Source organism: Onychostoma macrolepis, chromosome 14 (genome assembly GCF_012432095.1).
Source record: "Onychostoma macrolepis isolate SWU-2019 chromosome 14, ASM1243209v1, whole genome shotgun sequence".
Classification (NCBI taxonomy): domain Eukaryota; kingdom Metazoa; phylum Chordata; class Actinopteri; order Cypriniformes; family Cyprinidae; genus Onychostoma; species Onychostoma macrolepis.
The window spans coordinates 2704749-2726880 of NC_081168.1; the positions used below are offsets into that span (position 1 = coordinate 2704749).

At 34.7% G+C, this 22132-nt stretch overlaps 1 protein-coding gene across 1 annotated transcript in view; it reads left to right on the forward strand.

Moving 5' to 3' along the window:
- The first annotated feature begins 957 nt into the window (after positions 1 to 957).
- atp10b (ATPase phospholipid transporting 10B) overlaps positions 958 to 22132 on the forward strand; it is a 43217-nt gene continuing 22042 nt past the window's right edge. Inside the window, exons 1-7 of the mRNA XM_058798864.1 lie at positions 958 to 1084; positions 1318 to 1695; positions 14283 to 14487; positions 16065 to 16150; positions 18303 to 18409; positions 19650 to 19781; positions 21486 to 21613. Of these exons, the coding sequence (XP_058654847.1) occupies positions 1008 to 1084; positions 1318 to 1695; positions 14283 to 14487; positions 16065 to 16150; positions 18303 to 18409; positions 19650 to 19781; positions 21486 to 21613 (1113 nt within the window). The 5' untranslated portion in view covers positions 958 to 1007. The remainder of the gene's footprint in view (positions 1085 to 1317; positions 1696 to 14282; positions 14488 to 16064; positions 16151 to 18302; positions 18410 to 19649; positions 19782 to 21485; positions 21614 to 22132) is intronic.

Consider the following 22132-nt stretch of genomic DNA (forward strand, 5'->3'; position numbering starts at 1 on the left):
TGGAGGTGATAGACAGGATTTTAATTGTTGTTCTCGTTTCAGGTAGAATGACACATTGGTCTTTACGATACGGCGGGAAATAGTGACGTCAGCCTGCAAACAAGTTTATCTGCATTACATGGGCACCTGCAGATTCCTGCCACCGAATTAAAGCATCTCCACTCCTGTTTATCATGTTTGTTCATATATGAACTTTTGAATGCTACTCATATCATCACAGACTGACTAATAAGTCATTAAACTAGGAAATGAAAATGAAATTATGGGAATTATGATCAAAAATTCTAAACAAGCCAAAACAATATATATATATATATATATATAGTTTTGGCTTGTTTAGAATATGTGTGTGTGTGTGTGTGTGTGTATATATAATGCACAATAATACACTGCATACTTATTTTTTCAGCCAGCATAATGAGGTGCACCCTGGGATACTTTTGAAACTGAAATAATTCACATGAACGCTGGATTTTTCTTTCTTTCTTTCTTTCTTTTGGGTTGCTTTTCCTTTACATTCTGCTTCAATTCATAAATTAAATAATTAATTAATAAAGGTGATTGTTTTCAAAAGAAATACATAGCTGTTTGTACCAATCAGTACAAAAGCTGTCACTAGGGCTATCAAAAGGTATTAAAATGTACAAATGTAGGTTCTTATATCTACCTTTATTGTACTAATTCACCCTTTAGGGGTAAAATAAAAAGGTGTACCTTTTGAAAAGGCCTAGTCACAGCTTTCTGAGAGTGTAATCAAGAAATATACAGTCATTTCAAGCCTTCAGAACAAAATGTTGTTGTTTTTCTCCTATTTTGTAATAACAAAATGTTTTAAGTAATGAAAGCATATTCAGTCAAGTGTGCCCAGGCTTTTGACTGCTAGTTTGAGCCTTGTGTCTGTAGTGAACATAAGAGGATACGCTGTTAGTATATGTTGCTCAGAGCTTTGATTAATGTAATTGGGTCAGTGTGGTGTCGTTGTGTCTTTGAATCTTTGATTCTGTGGCATGCAGCGCTCTGACAGCATACCTTCACCTCAGACAGGTGTTTGTTCCCACAGAGAGCGGTCAGAGGAGTTTAACAGGTGTAGACTCAACCCACTTCTTCTCTCTCTCTCTCTCTTTCTCTCTCACGCACTCTCTTTCTTTTTCTCTGTACTTCTTTTTTAGCCTCACTCGTACAGGTGATGTGAGAGGCGTGCAGGGCAGCTTCTTAGAGGTCTTAGAGGACCCTCAGGATTTCTATTAAAGCTCATGCAGGGGAGGTTTGTTTTAGCTGAGACGTCATGACCTGGACAAACCCTCTGACCCTTCTTAGGCACGGCTGGACGAGGCACCGAGACGCAGACAGACCCGTCAGGACAGTGGTCTCCAACTTACCCTTCGAACATCTGAAGAAAAGTGAGCAGCCGAACCGCCGGTATGAGGGCAACGCCATCAGAACCAACAAATACAGACTGTGGTCTTTCATCCCCATGAACTTATTCGAGCAGTTCCACCGTATGGCCAACATTTACTTCGTGGGCCTGGCCATCTTGAATTTTGTCCCGGTGGTGAACGCGTTCCAGCCGGAGGTGGCTCTCATTCCCATTTGTGTCATCCTGGCACTGACCGCTGTCAAAGATGCTTGGGAGGACTTCCGGAGGTACCAGACTGATCAACAGCTCAACAATATTCCCTGCTTCATATTCAGCAGGTAAACAGATCACAACTGTAAACCTAAAATAAATGATTACTAGTATTATTAAAATGATTACTGTAGATTATAATATGTGACCCAGGACCACAAAACAAGTCATTTTTTTTTAAATTGAATAAATAAGCTTTCCATTGATGTATGGTTTCTTAGGATAGGACAATATTTGAAAATCTGGAATCTGAGGGTGCAAAAAAATCAAAATATTCAGAAAATCACCTTTAAAGTTGTGCAAATGAAGTCCTTAGCAATGCATATTACTAATCAAAAATTAAGATTTGATATATTTATGGTAGGAAATTTACAAAATATTTATCAGTTTGTTTTCAAACCTTTTTTAAATGCGGTTTATTAATTTAATATTTTCATTAAAAGATAGCTCATGGGACCAGGTAGGAATAACTACTGTACAACTATTTTCATTGAGTTATACCAGAAGTTATGTTCTGTATTGTACTGCATGTTCTTCAATAAAAAAACAATTATTATTCAGGGAAGATAAAATGAAATACGATTTCTGTTTATATCCTGATTTTATGTATTTTTTAGAATTTTAATTTAGATGTTAATTTAATTTGGAAATTTTACGTATAATATTTATTATATACAATTTTTATATATAATTTTAAATAACTTTTTTAAAAATACCCTCCCATTGAGAACCACTGGTTTATTGTGATTAATAATTAAAGTGTGATAATTAATAATAATTTATTAATAATTATTTTTTAAGAACCACCGGTTTAATGTGATTGATTACTTAAACACAAAAAAATCCACCTTATTTTTCAATGTGGAAGTAAGCTATTTTCTGTGAACGTGAAACTTCTGATTCATTAGCTGCTGTGCTGTATATAAATAACTAAAAAAATAACAATGCTAAAACTATTTGCACTGCAAGATAGTGTTTATTTTATGTTTAGTGTTTATGATTACGATAATAAGTTACATAATATTATAACCAATACCAGCAATATCAAGCAGAATAACAGAACATCAGATCAATTCTGAATCACTGAAAAACAGTAGTGTTATGCTTTGAAATAACAAAAAATATGGCACTCATGTCATGCTAAATGCTAATAAACAGGGTTTGTTTGCACAACACATTCAAAAATCTCATCCAAAAATAAGAGAATAGAACATTGTACACATTTTAAAAAGTTGATCATCGTTTCACTATAATCTTTATCACTATATCATATCATATATAAAAATGTGTCCGTCTGGGATGTATTTACATAGGCTAAAATAACAATTATTAAACACAGTAGTGCAGATCAATGAAGCAGCCCATAAATCCTTTATCTGTCTGTACTGAACGCCTCTATTAAATGTAGCATGCTGGAAAATGTGTGTAGGTTTTAATAAAGTATATCAAATAAATAAAATTGCTGGTGCTTATACAGTGACTAAGTCAAATGTATCTTGCTCTCTGCACTCGTTCTTGCCTCTCTACATCCCTCCTCGCTCTCTCTCTCTCTCTCTCCTCCATCTCTTTCTGTGAGCTCTGTCGTGGCGCAGGCTCGCTTGAATTTGTGTTTCACTTCATCTGTGTTTCGAAACCCCATGGGAATTTTTGACCTAGAAATAAAATTTGTGTGGGAGATTTTTTCCTTCTTTTGAAGAGCTGCACAATGTCTTGCATCCGACGCATTGTGTGCATTTTGACGAGATCCTCATCATTGTGTTGCATCAGAGGGGTAGACAGAGAAGGCATCGTTTAGATCTATTTTAAAATGACTGAATAGCTGGTGGGAAAAAATGAGTAATTCACCACACTTGAGAGGTGGAAGGACTGAGAGACTAGGGGTTAGAAAGAGAGAGAGAGATTTCGCAGCAGTCACAGGTACACCCTGAGATATATTTTTACTTCCAAAAGAGATTCCAAATCCATCACTTATTGCCATGGTTACTTAGTCTCTTTCATTTTATTTTGAGCTAAGCCGCTGCTCAATTTTGTGATTCCCGGAGTGTTTCCATACGGGGAGCCCAGGTGGCCCAGCGGCACAGGAGCAGGACAGACTCGGGTCAGTCCGAAACTCAAACCTACTGCTGTCCTGACATGCCTGTCGTGCCCAGAGGGGCTGTTAGAAAAGCTGCCTCTTTTGCCATTTCTATTATTCACAGTGTGTGTTTGCTGTTGTTTTAAGTTTTGGACAGCTGGGTTATAGTTATTCAGACGTGGCAGGCATAATGTCAACATGAAATGTGAATGAATGCATTTATTTATTGACCTTATTTATTAGCGTTCTTAATACTTGTTTCTGGTCTTATTGTATGTGAATGCATGTTATTCCAAAGAAAAGACTTTATAATCTTTTATTGAAATGTAATGCCTTGTGGAGTGGCATTATAGTGGATGTACTGGAGCGCTTTGTGGCTTAAATATAAGTTGTGATCACACAGATGCAGGTGCACTCTTAAAAATAAAGGTTCATATTGACTTTGATGGTTCCTTGAAGAACCGTTAACATGGAATCTTTCCATTGCAGAACCAGTTCTTTAAAAAAGGTTCTTCAAATTGTTTAAATGTTCTTCACACTAAATGAAAATTGTTCTTTTAAGAACTGGTCACTGAAAGTTGTTTGTTTGTTTGTTTATTTATTTATTTAGAACCCAAAATGGTTCTTATCTGGCATCACTGAAAAAAAACTAAAAAACTTAGATATACCTCGTACATGGGGCCACACTAGAATCACCTCATCATCTGAAACTCAAATTGATTTAATATTTAGCAACAAACCAAAAAAAAATAACTAAGTCAATAAATTTATTAACAGGGCTATCAGATCATAATCTTATATTAGAGGTAAGAAAATTAACAAAACACAAAGAGAATGTGCTAAATATTATAACGGAAAGACTTAAAAACTAATTTGAAGAGGAATTTAAAAAACTAGATTGAAATGAGATTCTGTCTACAGATAATTTAGAAGCTGGCTCTGAGTGTTTAATGGTAACAATTAATAAGATTAAGGGTGAATTTAGTAAAAATGTCAGAATTTGCCTTGGCTAAATGAACAATTATGGAAGTTAATGAGACAGAGGGACCATGCTTTAAAAATAGTGCTTACTTAGCTCATGATAGAAGGACATTTCAGCAATTACATAATAAAGTTGGAAAGAAATTGAGAAAAGCGAAAGCTAAATTTTTTATTGACCTAATAAATGACGTACGAAAGAAAAATAATAAAAACGAAAAAGGCATTGAATTACAAGTTCATGGAAGTTTAATTGTTAGTGTATTTAATAATTTTTTTTACAGATTCAGTTCAAGATTTAACACAAGGATTTAGTGTGAGAAGCAAGGATATTATATTACCAAATCATGATCTTACTGTTTTTAATATTTCAGTGTCTGGATAAAAATGTTAAGTCAGCTTAAGAGTTCTAGGGCCAAAGATGTTTTTGATTGTCATTCTGTATTTATTAAAATGCATACAAATGTTCTTAGTACACCTATAACTCATCTGGTTAATTTGTCAATAAAACAATGTCATTTTTCAAGTGCCTGGAAGTCATAGTAATAGCACCTATATTTAAGACTGGTGATCCTGCTAATGATGACCCGTCAGCATCCTACCAGTCGTTTCTAAAGTAATTGAGAAGGTTGTTTGCAATCAGTGCAATTTCGTTGAACAAATTAAATCCAGTCTTGATAGGGTAGGTGTTGTTGGTGCTGTCTTCCTTGATTTTAAAAAGGCTTTTGATACCGTTCATAATGTTCTTTTATCTAAATGATCAAGGTTTAATTCTTCTACTAATACATTAACATGGATGGAGTCATACTTAAATTTAAGAAAACAACGTACAAGAATTAATGATGCATGCTCATCATTTCTTGACTGTAATATTGGAGTCCCACAGGGTTCGGCTCTCGGACCAATTTTGTTCAGCTTATACATTAATGATCTGCCTACAGTTTGTTCAGAGGTCCAGGTTGAGATGTATGCAGATGATACAGTTGTTTATACTTATGCTAAGACAAAAGAACAAGCTGTTATCAAACTTACTGCTGCATTGAACAAAGTCTCAGATTGGCTATGTCATTCTTGCCTTACTCTTAATGTGAGTAAAACTGTGGGAATGTATTTATCGATCAAGAAAGTTGATAAGCGTTGTCCAGATATTTTAGTTAAAGGAGAGGTAATAAATATTGTTGAGCATTTTAAATATTTAAAAAGGTCTCTAAAAGTACTATAGCAAGCTTGATCTTCAGGAATATTAGGCACCTGTGGCTGCTGCTAAACTCTTTATGCATAAAATGATCCTCCCTCATTTATCTTACTGTGCTACAAGTTGGTCTACTACGTTAAAACCATTATATACTATTTATAAACAAGCTGTGAAAATTTTAGCTAAAAAGAGCTAAAACTATTTCATGATCTTGCACCACCACCTCTTAAACAATGTGTGAGTTTCTGTAAGGACAATATCAGGCAGACTAGGTCATCAGTTAGAGGTGACTGTTCAACTAAATTTAAGAAAACTGTTTCAGTTAGAGATGGAATTGAATACCTGTTTATATTAGAGGGTGTGCAACATTTAGTATTTTAAAAACTATGCTTAAAGTATGGCTTAAGGAAAATCAAATATGTGATCATTGACTTGATTTTTTAATTTAATGGATTATGATGTGATATTGTATGTGTTGTATGTATTGTATTGTTTGTGACTGAATATTGTAATTTTGTAACAACATCCTGCCCAGGGACTGCAGATGCAAATTAGCTTTATAGCTAACTCTGGCATAACACTTTTGTTGTGCATTGTCCCTGTATAATTAAATGAAATAAAAAATAATATAAAATAAAATATATATATTACCATTTTTAAGTTATCATTTCAATGCACATTTCTGGAATATATTTATTTTGTGTGCACTAAAGGAATAGTTCCCCAAAAATGGAAATTTGCTGAAGAATCACTCACCTTCAAGATATCCTAGATGTTGATGAGTTTGTTTCATCAGAACAGATTTGGAAAAGCTTTGCATTACATATGGATCCTCTGCAGTGAATGGGTGCCGTCAGAAGGAGAGTCCACCCAGCTGATAAAAACATCACAATATGACTCCAGTCCATCAATTAACATCTTGTGAAGCAAAAAGCTTTGTGTTTGCAAGAAAGAAATCCATCATTAGGGCAATTTAATTTTAAACCTTCACTTCTTGCTAAAACGTTTTTACTGAAGAAAGCAATATTGTAGATAGAGGATTTTTATTTTAGCTGGAAGCAACAGTTTGAAGATGAAAACCTCTTAATGACGGATTTGTTTCAGCTTCTGGGTTCTCAAGATGTTAACTGATGGATTTTTTGGGGGCTATTCCTTTAGTGCACACACAATACTTGTCAAGAAATGTGCAATGAAATGGTAACCTAAAAATGGTTATTTCTAAATAAGCTGGTTTGTTCACATCAAAAACATTATCTAACATCAGTGATTCAGCCTAAATGCATAATTTATACTAAACAAAACTAGTTTTATGTTTTTAAGGTAACAACTGCAGTATACTACTTTTTACAGTGTGAGTGGAGGAATGAAGATTTTGGATGTTCTTACAGTAAGTGATGTTGTGGAAGGTATTACTGTAAGTAGAATCTTGAAATTTCAGGCCTTCACTGCTTGCTTTGAGATGGTAGTCAATGCTTTTCGAGGCAGGGAGCACAATACTGTCCTCCAACTTCCTCTGCTGATCTGTGGAGTTGCCATTCCACAGTGTGATTGAAAAAGTTAATACGCTTTCTATCGCTGCTCTATAGAACTGAAGCCGTTCGTTCTTTGATACGGCAAAACTTTTTGAGCTGTCATAGGAAGAAGAGCCTTTGGTGAGCTTTTTTGATGATGTAAGTTCTTTCGTTTCAGCACAAGGTTGTTAGCGCAGCACCGTTCAGTTAGAGAGGAGACATCATTCCTGCAACTCTATCTGTGATCAGATCAACCAGTGTAGCGTTTAGATGGCATGATTGTGTTAATGCTGTTTCAGGGTACAGGAACTCTTGGATAGGTGATAGTGATGGATGCTTTTAGAGTACTGCTTTATAGTTTTTGAAGCTACGAAACCTTTGCAATACTTTTGTTTTAAACCAGAGTTCATATTGAAATAATATTATTTGAATGAACAAATGATTAAAAGAATATTATACAGATGCTTCATATTTAATGGTATTTGATTATTCGATTACATGTAATAGATTAAACTTTCTTGAAAACATTTGTAAGTGGTTTGTAAAAAAATGTGTGCGACGTTTAAGTTTTCATTGCATTTACACCAGTTTGACCAGCAGCTTTTAACGTGTTTCGAACACTTCAAATGATTTTGCAAGACTGTAACTAGAACAATAACTGCAGTACATTGTAAAACATTTTGTATTACAAACAAGTCTTTATGCGTGATTCACGGAATCTTTCATTTAAACGATGCATTCAAAAACTGATACATACAAGTGAGTCATTGAATAATTTACTGAACCAGTTTGCTGATGTCTTTTAACCGATTTGTTCATAAACTGATTCATACAAGTGAGTCATTGAATAATTTACTGAACCAGTTTGCTGATGTCCTTTAACCGATTTGTTCATAAACTGATTCACACAAGTGAGTCATTGAATAATTAACTGAACCAGTTTGCTGATGCTATTTAACCAATTTGTTCATAAACTGATTCATACAAGTGAGTCATTGAATAATTAACTGAACCAGTTTGCTGATGTCCTTTAACCGATTTGTTCATAAACTGATTCATACAAGTGAGTCATTGAATAATTAACTGAACCAGTTTGCTGATGCTATTTAACCGATTTGTTCATAAACTGATAATATGAGTGAGTCATTGAATAATTAACTGAACCAGTTTGCTGATGTCATTTAACCAACTCATTTAAAAACTTGACTTAACAGATTTGCTGATGCATTCAGGATCAAAACACCACTACTGTGTGTTGCTCACAGCAACAGTTGATTCTGCTATGCCTTCATTTCAAAGTATTTTCATTTGCCAGGCAAAAACAGACAAAGTGATAATATAGTGTCTAAAACGTAGCAGTTCAATATAAACTACTTGTATATTGAACTGTTGTACTATAAAAGCAATATAATTTGTGCAATCATGTGACGTTACTTAAATACGCCACGTATCGTGAGTAAAATGTGTTGTTTAGTCTAGCAAGAGAATATTCAAGAGAATAAATGTACAGGCAACATCTGTTGTGCTTATGCCCCATGACACACGACAACCAGTAGCGATGTTTTTATTCAGTTTCTTTGTAAGGCCTGTTTTCTCTTTATGACATTGCTTTATCATGCTGGATTTTCATACCAGTAAATAAACAATTCAATTTTTTAAACGGTTCCCAGCAGTCAGACAATCCCTCGTTCCACTGGCTCCACAAGGGGACCGTCTGTCTGAAAGCAACAAAATCATTACGCTAATCTAATACTTCACACGGTTTTACGCTGTACAGTGTTGCTAATGCTTGTAATGTGCACGTTTCCCTCCCATATTGGACTTGAATGAACTGTGGTGCTTTCCTCCAGCGGTTATGATTGATTAGTTCCTATTCTACCCCAAAGGGAGGGAGTTTTATAATATTGTTCACACACATAGTCGAACCCCCTTTCATTAAAACAGCTCAGGGCAGACAAAGTGATACTTATTCCATCTTGGCTGTTTAATTCACTCCTGCTGAGAATTTTTACTGCTGTGCAATATTCAAGAAAATAAGTTGCTAGTCCTCATGTTCATTTAGTAAACAGGACTTCTACACTTTCTGCAGAGTTGTGCTCACTCAAGCAAAACTCACTGCTGTGATGCTAAGGTGTTCTGGGTGGTTGCTTGGATGTTGCTAGGTATTGAAGTTGCTGCCTAGATATGAGATTGAGATGGATTATTTAATGAAGTGTAACACTAAGAGTTTGTGGTTTCAAACCCCTCATACTATACGTCATGCACCTAGTTTTTTTTTTTTTTTTTGGAGGGGTCAGTAATGACAATTCTGGCACTTTTTCCTAAGACTGTGAGTTTTGATGTAATTTTGTGGTATGCATAGGGACTGGTTTCAAATTCTTATATAAAATACATTTTGATAATTGATTAAACCAAGCAACATTGAACTAGACTGACTGAACTGAACTTGACGTTGAGTGATCGCCCCGCGTTTTCATGAATGGGTGCCGGAATTGATTTTTTTAATAACACTACTTGTGTTTTATGGGGGGAAAAAACACCCAAATAAAAATTATTATTATTATTTATTTTAAAAAGCTTTCACTGTACTAATAACTGCAGTGTCTTAAATCTAATAAAAAAGCTGATTGACGGTATAATACATATCTCTTTGGTTGTGTTGATGACAAATTATTATTTTGTAAAATGTTATGTTATAGTGATTTTATTTTTGTAAAAATAAATCACCAAATCACCAAAATGTGACATCCTTATAGGGGACTATTAAAGAAATAGTTGACCAAAAAATGAAAATGTACTCATCCTCAAGGCATCCAAGATGTAGATGAGTTTGTTTCTTCATCAGATTTGGAGAAATGTAGCATCACATCACTTGCTCAGCAATGGATGCTCTGCAGTGAATGGGTGCCGTCAGAATGAGAGTCCAAACAGCTGAGAAAAACATCACAGTAATCCACACCACTCCAGTCCATCAGTTAACATCTGGAGAAGACAAAAGTTTGTGATAAACATATCCATCAAGACATTTTTAACTTCAAATTGTAGCGAAATACCATTGTGTAAATACCAGTGCTCTATCTGTAATTTTGCTTTCTCCAGTTAAAAAGTTGCCTCGTCTGAATCAGGAGAGAAATATGTCCAAAACTGAAGGAAGCATTTTATGGATTATTTTGTAAAGAAGTGATGGTTAAAAGTTAAAAACGTCTTAATAATAAAGATTTGTTTCTTACAAGCACGCAGCTTTTTTCTTCTCAAGATGTTAACTGATGGACTGGAGTGGTGTGGATTACTGTGATGTTTTTATCAGCTGTTTGGACTCTCATTCTGACGGCACCCATTCACTGCAGAGCATCCATTGTTGAGCAAGTGACGGAATGCTACATTTCTCCAAATCTGATGAAGAAACAGACTCATCTACATCTTGGATGCCCTGAGGGTGAGTGCAGTTTAATTTTTGGGTGAACTATTCTGTACTCATCAAATGTAAAAATATCTTCTGTGTTTTGGAAGTTGCATAAAAAGATCTCAGAGGGCAGTTTGAATGGGCATGACACCTCTGGCAACAATAATAGTGATGCATGTTTTAGCAAACACCCCTAATAAAAGGCAGGTTTTGGCTTGCAGTCTGTAATCAGGCTCCTGGACATATGTATGGAGAGGAGAGGGGCAGTTGGTGTGGAGGAGGGATGCAGGAAGAATTGTCAGGAGTGTGGCAGGTAGTTATTTATAGATCCCTCTCCTTGTGATAGAACATGCTGCCCCCAAACTTTCATTAAGAAATACATCTGCCGCAAACAATGGCAAACTTTAACAGATAGTTGCCAGGTTGGCTGACTCAGATTAGCATGCACAAGCTTTGACGTTTGACATGGCATGCATTTGTATCAAAAATGTGAGTAGGATGCAGTGTAACTAATGCCTCCTTTCCTGTTGAGTCACACCGACCTTTTGCAAACAGTTAAGCTTCAGTACATGCATGCACCTTTCCCACATACTGTATCCAAGAGCAAACATGTCCTAATAATGCAGTGATGCCTGTCATGTGAACTCAGAGGTCTATACCCTGCCATTTAACTGAAAAGAATGCACATATATTGGTGGATTAGATTGAAAAAGCATGCTTTGAGATGCTCACAAAAGCATTTGTATTCACCTACTCGTTCATAGTTAACATGCACTGTGAATACAAACACTTGAATTCAAAACATAGATCCCAGACAGTGGCAGTGATAGGATGAGGACGTACAGTTAGAGAGCAGAACTGGTGATTATGATTGATTATGGTGAATTGTTGTTGTAAATTGCATGCTGTGAATGATTATATTTTAACTCTAGGCACTGTAGTTTTTCACTTTAAAGACGCTGTGTGGATGCAACGAGTTAAAATTGCAGTGAAATGCTGTGAAATGCTATGAGGTGTCGTCTCTCGTTCAAAGATAGAGTATTCAAGAGCAGGTGTTTGTCTCACACATCATCATTTTTTCACACTCACACATTTTGACTGACAGTTAAATGCCAGAAATAGACGTCTTGCTAATCACAGACTGCAAACAGCGAGTCCTTCTGGAGGAGCGCAAGATTTATCTCACACCACTATCTGAAAAAGACATCAGCCACTTCATTCAGAGAAATGCTTGCTTGGCACAAAACAGCATTCGTCTTGTCTGATTTGGGGAGCTAATATTCTTTTGTCAGCCGTTTTATTAGTAAAAACATCACAATTAATTAATTGCTTTCACTTTGGTGTTATAAATTAAAATTTGCATTAAGGAAAAGGGCTTGTTTAGTAGAAATTGTTGCCCAGCCGTGGGGACTGAATAATAAATTTGACCATAATTTGACAACAGCAGGTTGTTTTGTGTGACAACATCAAAAGAAAAAAAAAGAATTCATAAGGAAAATGTATGCAAGACAAATAAGTATATATTCCCTGCCAATGCGTATTATTGTAATGCAAAAAAATCTTGTGGTGAAAAATATTTTTTTTGTAATACAGTAAAAAATAATACTATATTGCATTAATAGGAATCTAATCTCCTTAAGTGTGCTTAATTGTTATTAAATAATTTAACAATAAAAAAATCTCATATTACTGTAATGTGAAAATATTTTTTTGTAATACTTTTAAAAAATATACTAATAATCGCTGTAGCCAAAATCTAATGCCCTTAATTGTGTTCAATTGTTATAAATATAATATATATATAATTTTTTTAGTTTTTTACTTTAATGTGAAAATATATAATTTTTTCATTATAATACAGTAAAAAAGAAGTACTATATTGCATTAACAGGAATCTAATGTCCTTATTTGCACTTAATTCCATAAGACTTTACAATACGTTTCCATTAGTTAACATTGGTTAATGCATTAACTAACAATGAGCAGAATATTTGTTGAAGTATTTATTAATCTTTGTTGAGTTATTAAAAATACAACTGTTCATTGTTAGTTCATTTTATCTCAGGTCCATTAAATAATATGAACAGATACAACTTTTGATTTTAATGATGTATTAGTAAATATTGAAATTACCATTAACTAAGATTTTTAAAAAAATGCTTTAGAAGTATTTTTCATTGTTAGTTCATGTTAATGGAACCTTATTGTAAAGTGTTACGAAAACAATAATAATGTTATAATTCAAATCTTAATGTTATTAAAAGCTTCATTTTCTTAATTTCTTATTTTATTCTTTTGTTTTTGTTGTGAAATATGAGATTCACCCAGACTTCGCTGCTTGCCTAAACATTAAATGAGATGTCAAAACACTCCCGTGTAACTTCACAGCTATTTTAGGAGAAGACGGGAGCTCCACCCTGAAGTTGTGTTTAAAATCGCTCCTCTGCTGTACATCAGGCTTTGTGTGTGAGGTGTGACGTCTGTCAGTAAAGAGCCACCCAGCCCAGTTGTGCGTGTAGAGCAGCATACCTGACGCTCACACTGTGACAGCAGGATTCTTCACTGACAGCTGGCATTGAGACACACCAGAAGATGCAAACTCATCTAGTTTTATTGAATATGCATGACACAAAATTTGCATTTTAAGCAGGTTGTGCATGGTCAAAAACCTGGAGATCAAGTTTATATATATATATATATATATATATATATATATATATATATATACATGATGTGTGTGTGTGTGTATATATATGCGCCCAAATAGGCAACAAATATGTCCTGGATTTCTTTTCGTTCATCTTACCATGTAATCAGGGTAGTAACTGAATACATATAATCTGAATTACGTAATTAGATTTAAAAAATGAAGTACTTGTATTACAGATTATTCATGCAATTTACACAATTTTTTACATTTTCCTTTCTTTCTGTTTTGTTGACATTAACACAATAAGTTTTTATTTTGATTGTTGTTTTTTTTGTTTTTGCATGTTTATGATTTAATTATTAGCTTTTCATTAAATTCACAAACTCTCTGCAGTTCCTTAACCAAACCCCAGTTTGGGAAAACTTGACATAAAGTTTAATGCACTTCATGTTGTAAATAACAGCAAATGGAATATATTCTTTTTCTCTGTATTTTTAAACATATTTTCTTACTCTTTGTATCAATACGGTTCAAGATTATCCTATTTAAATCAATGCAATAAATTAGGTAAATCAAAAGTAATCTAAAAGTAATCTGATTATATTACCTAAAATGTGTAATGTAATGGATTACTTTACTAACTACAATTTTTGTCATGCAATTTGTAAGTAATCTACCCTGCACTGCAAGTAATCATTCATTTATGCCGTCTACATTCATGTATTCATAATCATACTGATGGCGTCTAAGTGTGTCTGTGCGTTTATATGTAGACAGACAGACACCGAGAGCCCACAATGCATGAGAAGAGCTGCGTGAGGCATTAATTCTGGTCTTCTCGCAGGAAGCAGATGTGTTTCGTGGAGAGGAGATGGAAGGATGTCCGCGTGGGGGATTTTGTGAGAGTGCTCTCTAACCAGATCATCCCAGCTGACATCCTGCTCCTGCACACGTCCGACCCTAATGGAGTGTGTCACATGGAAACAGCCAATCTGGACGGAGAGACCAACCTCAAACAGAGGAAGGTGGTGCCAGGCTTTTCTGCCCTGGTAAGAGTCACAAAATACCTGCATTAAAGTCTAAAGCTTACAGCTGCACTGGACACATCTGGACATCCAAAATAAAAGTTTTTGTTTACATAATATATGTGTGTGTACTGTGTATATTTATCATGTGTATATATTTTGAAAATATTAAATACATTTATATATTTATATTCCTATATTTTATATTATATATAAATATATTTAGTATATAAACAACATATTTTCTTAAATATATACTTGCATGTGTTTGTATTTATATAGATAATAAATATACACAGTACACATACATATATTATGTAAACAAAAACTTTTATTTTGGATGCGATTAATCATTTGACAGCACTAATTTGAACATAAAATGTTAAAAATATGTTGTTAATAATATCATTTTAAAAATACATTTTATATATTATATATTTAAACATATATTTTAATAATTTAATTAAAAATATATATTTTTTTAAGACCATTATTAAAAAGAATAGATTTACTGTTTAAGTATTTGAATTATGTGTATTTTAAGTATGTGATATATCTGCCTCTGTCTCACACACACACACAAAAAGACTATAATGAATAATTAGTTTTATATACACTAACAAAAGTTTGGGGTCAGTGAGATTTAAAAAAAAATTTTTTTTTACTTTTTTGAATTTTTGAAAGAGTTAGCATTTATTTGATCAAAAATACATTAAAAACACTACTATTGTGCAGTAGTTTTACCATTTAAAATAAATGTTCTATTTTAATATATTAATATATGTTAACTGTATGTCAATATATTTGAAATGCATTTTATTCCTGTGATCAAAGCTGAATTTTCAGCATCAGTCTTCAGTGTCACACGATCTTCAGAAATCATAATAATATGCTGATTTGCTGCTCAAGAAACATTTCTGATTATTATCAATGTTGAAAACAGTCGTGCTGCCCAATATTTTTGTGGAAACCATGATGCATTTTATTTTTCAGGATTCACAGATGAATAGAAAGTTCAAAAGAACAGCATTTATTTGAAATAGAAATATTTTGCAACATTATAAATGTCTTTGCCTTCACTTTTGATCAACTGAATCAATGAATCCTAGATTAATGCAGAATAAAAGTATTATTTATTTAAAAAAAAAAAAAAACAGCTTACTGACCCCAAACTTTTTTGAAAAGTAGTGTATATAATTTTTTTAATCCCTACCTTTTTGTATGTTTTTATACCTTAGTTTTTGACTGAAGCTTCATTACACAGATCTACTTACTCATAAGTTCATAAAGCATAACTCCATGACTGTGCAAAAGATAGCCAAGTTTGATTGTGTAATAGATAACTAACAACTCTCAAACACTTGCATACCTGTCATACAATTCTGAGTGACACACAAAAACACTCTTTGAACATGTACAGGAAAGACTCGATGTTTATTTTGTTGATGACTGCTCGATTTGCCACGTGTAGTTTCACCGTCAGCAGCAGTACTTGTCGAACAGCCCTCGTTAGTCAGTTCAAATTACTGGATCATTTAAAAAAATGAGGATACAGAAGGAGGAAAAAACATCCTCTCGTTTTTTTCTCTCGTGTCTTTCAGGGTGAACCATTTCAACCTCAAACATTTGACAGTACTGTAGTGTGTGAAAACCCCAACAACAACCTCAACCTGTTCAAAGGTTATGTGTGAGTATCTAAAATCGATTTTACTCAAATCATTCAATTTCATGCACAATTAACTACATCACGACTCCATCGTGACTGCCTCTTTTGTCAGATCCACACCAGTGAACAGCATTTGTTTGGCCTTCACATTTGTCATTCGTTAACCAGTGAAACTGCTTAAACCCTCTGATGCGTCACAAGGGAAAACATGTTCATGCTTCTTCTTTACTTAAAAGCAAGTAGATAACCATTACCAATTTTCTTCTGAGAGGTACAATCTGTAAATATTTCAGAGGCTAATGCATGAGCACTTTCATCAGCCATGTTGAATTTATGTTGTTATAAATAATAAACACAACATTTAAAGAGGACATTCGTCTAAAATAATGGGCCAAAGGGTCAAAGGTCACGGATGGTGCATCTACCTAAATGCTTTCAAATGGGTTTTAGTAGTGGACACCAGCATCAGCGGGTTAAAGGAACAGTTCACCAAAAAATAAAAATCTGCTGGAAATGTATCAGATCCTCTGCAGTGAATGGGTGCCGTCAGAATGAGAGTCCAAACAGCTGATAAAAACATCCCAGTCCATCAGTTAACATCTGGAGAAGACAAAAGCCGCTTCTGGCCAAAATCCGAGTCCATAATCTATAATAACGCATCCTCCAGTGAAAAAGTGCATCTCCTGTTCTCTCTCACATCAAACACCACACGCATATTTGTTTAGAGCTGTTTTGGATTGTAAACGATGCTTGATCTGAGCAGATTTCTCTCCTGATTCAGACCAGACGATTTTTTCACTTGGAGGAAGCATTATGGACTATTTTTTGGTTTTGTTTTGTTTTAGCATAGCTTTGAAATTCAAGGAATCGTTCACCCAAAAATGAAAATGCTGTCATCATTTAATCACCATAAAGTTGTTCCAAACCTGTATGAGTTTCTTTCTTCTGTTGAACAATAATTCACAAGTAATCCACTCCAGTCCATCAGTTAACATCTTGTGAAGCCAAAAGTTTTGTGTTTGTAAGAAACAATTCCATCGTGTCATTTTTAAAGCAACAGTTTGCTCAAAAATCAAAATACTCATCTTCATGTCTTTCTAAAACTGTGTGAGTATTTTCCTTCTCTTGAACTCAAAAAAAAAAAAAAAATAGAAGAAAAAATAAAGATATTTTAAAGAATGTGCGTAACTAAAAAGTTGATGGTATGCATTGACTTACAATACAGTAGCATGGCAAAAAATACTATGGAAGTCAATGGCTACCGTCAACTCTTTGGTTGAAAATATCTTGTTTAGTGTTCAACAGAAGAAAGAAACTCATACAGGTTTGGAACAACTTTATGGTGATTAAATGATGACAGCATTTTCATTTTTGGGTGAACGATTCCTTGAATTTCAAAGCTATGCTAAAACAAAACAAAACCAAAAAATAGTCCATAATGCTTCCTCCAAGTGAAAAAAAACGTCTGGTCTGAATCAGGAGAGAAATCTGCACAGATCAAGCATCGTTTACAATGGAAAACAGCTCTAAACAAATATGCGTGTGGTGTTTGATGTGAGAGAGAACAGGAGATGCACTTTTTCACTGGAGGATGTGTTATTATAGATTATGGACTCGGATTTTGGCCAGAAGAGACAGTTTAAAGTTAAAATGCCGTAATGATGGATTTGTCTCAGCTTTTGTCTTCTCCAGATGTTAACTGATGGACTGGAGTGGTGTGGATTATTGTGATGTTTTTATCAGCTGTTTGGACTCTCATTCTGACGGCACCCATTCACTGCAGAGCATCCATTGCTGAGACACTGATGCAATGCTACATTTCTCCAAATCTGATGAACAAACAAACTCATCTACATCTTGGATGGCCTGAGGGTGAGTAAATTCTCAGCCAATGTTTATTTTTAGGGTGAACTATTCCTTTAAATCTCCGTTGCAAAGTTTCCCCACACATCCAGGGCATGAAGTAGGCTGGAAAACAGATTTGGCCCCTTTTTTTTGTCCCGTTGCAGCCATATTAACTGGGTTATCACGCTGAGAGATGATTCTGATGTTCCCAAGCATTATAAAGCTCTTATCCTGCTCCTCCATTCAAAGTCGGGCCCGTTCCTCACGTGGCACGCACTGAGGTAATTAGTCTGGGTGACTAAGGAAGATGCTGTGTTTGATGTCACAGGGAGAGGCCTGATAAGAGGAGAACGGGCTTCGGCATCGATAGTCTTCTGTTGCGCGGCTGCATGGTGAGAAATACTGATGATGCAGCTGGAATAGTGGTGTACGCAGGTACATTTCATCACCATATTTACACTCCACAGTACTGTGTGCTCACATGGGACGCACTAAAATACACTACATATACTACAGTACATGCATGTCATTATTTTGTGGAGATGCACATCATTTAAACATAATTATTGTTTTTATCAAAGTTATTTATAAGTTGAAACATTACACTTTTCAAAATGTACACCTTTGTATCTTATTTATCCCTGAAGGGTGCATATTAATATCTTAAAGGGACAGTTCACCTGAAAATGCTGACCCTCATGTCGTTCCAAACCTGTGTGAGTTTCTTTCTTCCGTTCAAAACAAAAGAAGATATTTTGAAGAATGCTGGCGACCAGACAGTTGACGGTAGCCATTGACTTCCATAGCATGGAAAAAAATACTGTGGAAGTCAATGGCTACCGTCAGTTTTTGGTCAACAACATTCTTCAAAATATCTTCTTTTGTTTTGAATTGAAGAAAGAAATTTATACAGGTTTGGAAAACCTTGAGAGTGAGCAAATGATGACAGAATTTTCATTTTTGGATAAACTATTTATCAAAGAATCCTGAAACAATTTATCAGTTTCCACACACAAACACAAAAAGTAACATTAAGTGATTTCTGAAGGATCGTGTGACCCTGAAGACTGTAGGAATGATGCTGAAAATTCAACTTCATCATCACAGGAATAAATTACATTTTACAATATATTAAAACAGAAAACAGTTTGTTTAAATTATAATAATATTTTACAATATTACTGTGCTTACAGTATTTTAAATAATTAACATTTAAAAATCTTACCAACCTCAAATTCTTAATTTCTTTCCCATTCTTTTCTTTAGTTGCCCCATATCTCATCTGCAAGCTGTTTTGTTTTTATAACTCACAATATACATTTTCATTCATCATCCCTGATCCTCATTTGTAACGATAGAGCCTAATATACTGTGACTGTAACATCTAATAGTGCAATAAGCCCATGCTATACTGTACCACCAGACCCCATTTTCACCGGCAGCGATGCAACAAACTAGAACGCTCTCCCATTATAATCAATGAAGCTGTCTATAACGCGATCACGCGACGGCTTAGTTGATTATAATAGGCGCATTATATCACACACAGATAGCAGTTGAAGTTTTCTGTAGCCCACTGTTTCTCTCTTGATAAATTATACACATGGCATGGCTTAAATGGCCGTTGCTATTTTACAAATGTTCTTGTTTTTACGCCATGATTTATTCATTGCAGGACACGAGACCAAATCCATGTTAAACAACAGCGGGCCCAGGTACAAACGCAGCAAGATTGAGAGGAAGATGAATACGGATGTTCTCTTCTGCGTGGTTCTTCTATTTTTCATGTGTCTCATCGGAGCCCTGGGTACAGTACGGGGAACAACCCCCTCGATAATTCAAGACGCACTACATGCTGAGCACAAAGTGCATTACTTTAACATACAAGCTGCAAAATCACACTCTGATTCTGCAATAGTGGTGTACACAGCTACATTTAACACTCCCACGGTATTGTGTGCTCACATGATGGGATGCACTAAAATACACTACTTATACTACAGTACATGCATGTCATTATTTTGTGGAGATGCACATTATTTAAACAGAATTACTGTTTTTATCAAAGCAATTAATCATTTGTAACATTGTACTCAAGGCACTTTTCAAAATGCATATTAATATCTTAAAGGGACAGTTCACCTGAAAATAAACATTTTGTAATGATTTTCTCACCCTCATGTGTCGTTCCAAACCTGCGTGAGTTGCTTTCTTCTGTTGAACATAAAAGATGATGTTTTGAAGAATGCTGGCGACCAGACAGTTGACGGTAGCCATTGACTTCCATAGTATGGGAAAAAAATACTGTGGAAGTCAATGGCTACCATCAGTTTTTATATCTTCAACAGAAGAAAGAAATTTGGGTGAGCAAATGATGACTGAATTTTCATTTTTGGGTGTCCTATCCCTTTAAAAGTACATATTAGTGCCCAAATCGTTCATATTTGTATGTTTTGAAAGGGTACCGCCACAGTGACAACTTTTGTATTATAGTGTACTATAGTAATATCCCTTAAAAAGTACTGTAGTAGTACTAGCATACCATGGTACTTTGATGTAAGCCATTGTGCTAAACGATTAGGTTATGTGTTAAAATTACGTTGTTCTAAAAATGTCCTAAAAACTAAATAAAGTAATAAAGTAAAGTTCTATATTTTTATTCAGCAAGGATGCATTAAGTTGATCTAAAAGTGACAGAAAATACATTTATAAAGGTACAAAAGATTTCTATTTCCAATAAATTCTGTTTTGAACTTGCTATTTGTGCCTAAAGATCATGTTCCATGAAGATATTTTGTACATTTCCTACCGTAAATATATCAAAACTTAATTTTTGATTAGTAATATGCATTGCTAAGAACTTCATTTGGACAACTTTAAAGGCGATTTTCTCAATATTTAGATTTTTTTGCACCCTCAGATTCCAGATTTTCAAATAGTTGTATCTCAGCCAAATGTTGTCCGATCCTAACAAACGCTTATTTATTCAGCTTTCAGATGATGTATAAATCTCAATTTCGAAAAATTGACCCTTATGACTGGTTTTGTGCTCCAGGGTCACATTTATCAAAGAATCCTGAAAAAATGTATCAGTTTGCACAAAAGCAATATTAAGTGATTTCTGAAGGATCATGTGACACTGAATGATTACTTGAACATTCAAGCCCCAAAATGACACTCTGATGCTGAACTCCAGAAAGCTCGGCTTGGCTCGGTGTCTGTTCTTCATCATGCGAGAGGCTGATCTCCCAGCAGTCTACAGAGATAAAGAATAAAGTGCTGTTTCGACCTCACACAATCCTCACGCTCTCTTTTCCTTCTGTAAGGCGTGAGCCAAAGAAGGACACTACAGACGCCCAGAATAGCTCCCTCACACGCCAGTCTCTTATGAAAGCAGTGATTAATCTTGCTCTCTCTTTCTCTGTGCTTCGAGTTCAATGACGCTTTATTGCAATATCTATATTGAAATACAGTACTGTCATTAATGAATGTAAATGTCTCCTTCTCACAGGCCATGCGATCTGGTTGGAAACTTTTACCAGCATGCCCTCATACATCGTCCCTGACAGTAATGGCAATTACACTCCTTCAGTACTAGCGGGATTTTACATGTTCTTCACCATGATCATCTTACTTCAGGTACACAATCTGTCACTCGAAAGGCATATGTTAAGTACATTTAAGTGAAAATAATGGCCACATTTCAGCAAAAGGGTATACGCTGACGTAAATGTATCATAGAGTACACTATAACTAGTTTAGCCTAAAGGGATAGTTCAATCAAAAATGAAACTTTTGCCATCACTTACTCACCTTCAAGTTGTTCAACAAAGAAGATATTTTTAAGAATGTAGGTATAGTTGGCCAAAGCCATTGACTTCCATAGTATCTTTTTTTCTTTACTGTGGAAATCAATGGGTACCAGCAACTGTTTGGTTATCTACATTCTTACTAACAACATGTGTTCAGCAGACGAAAGAAATTCGTACAGGTTTGGAACAACCTGAGGGTGAATAAATGATGACGACATTTTCATTTTTGGGTGAAATATCCCTATAAATGTTGATTTTTTGGCCTGTCCCACCTCAGAGACCTTGAGCATTTTGACTGCATAAAATGGCATAAATCATATAATAATTTCAGAATTTTGATATTCAA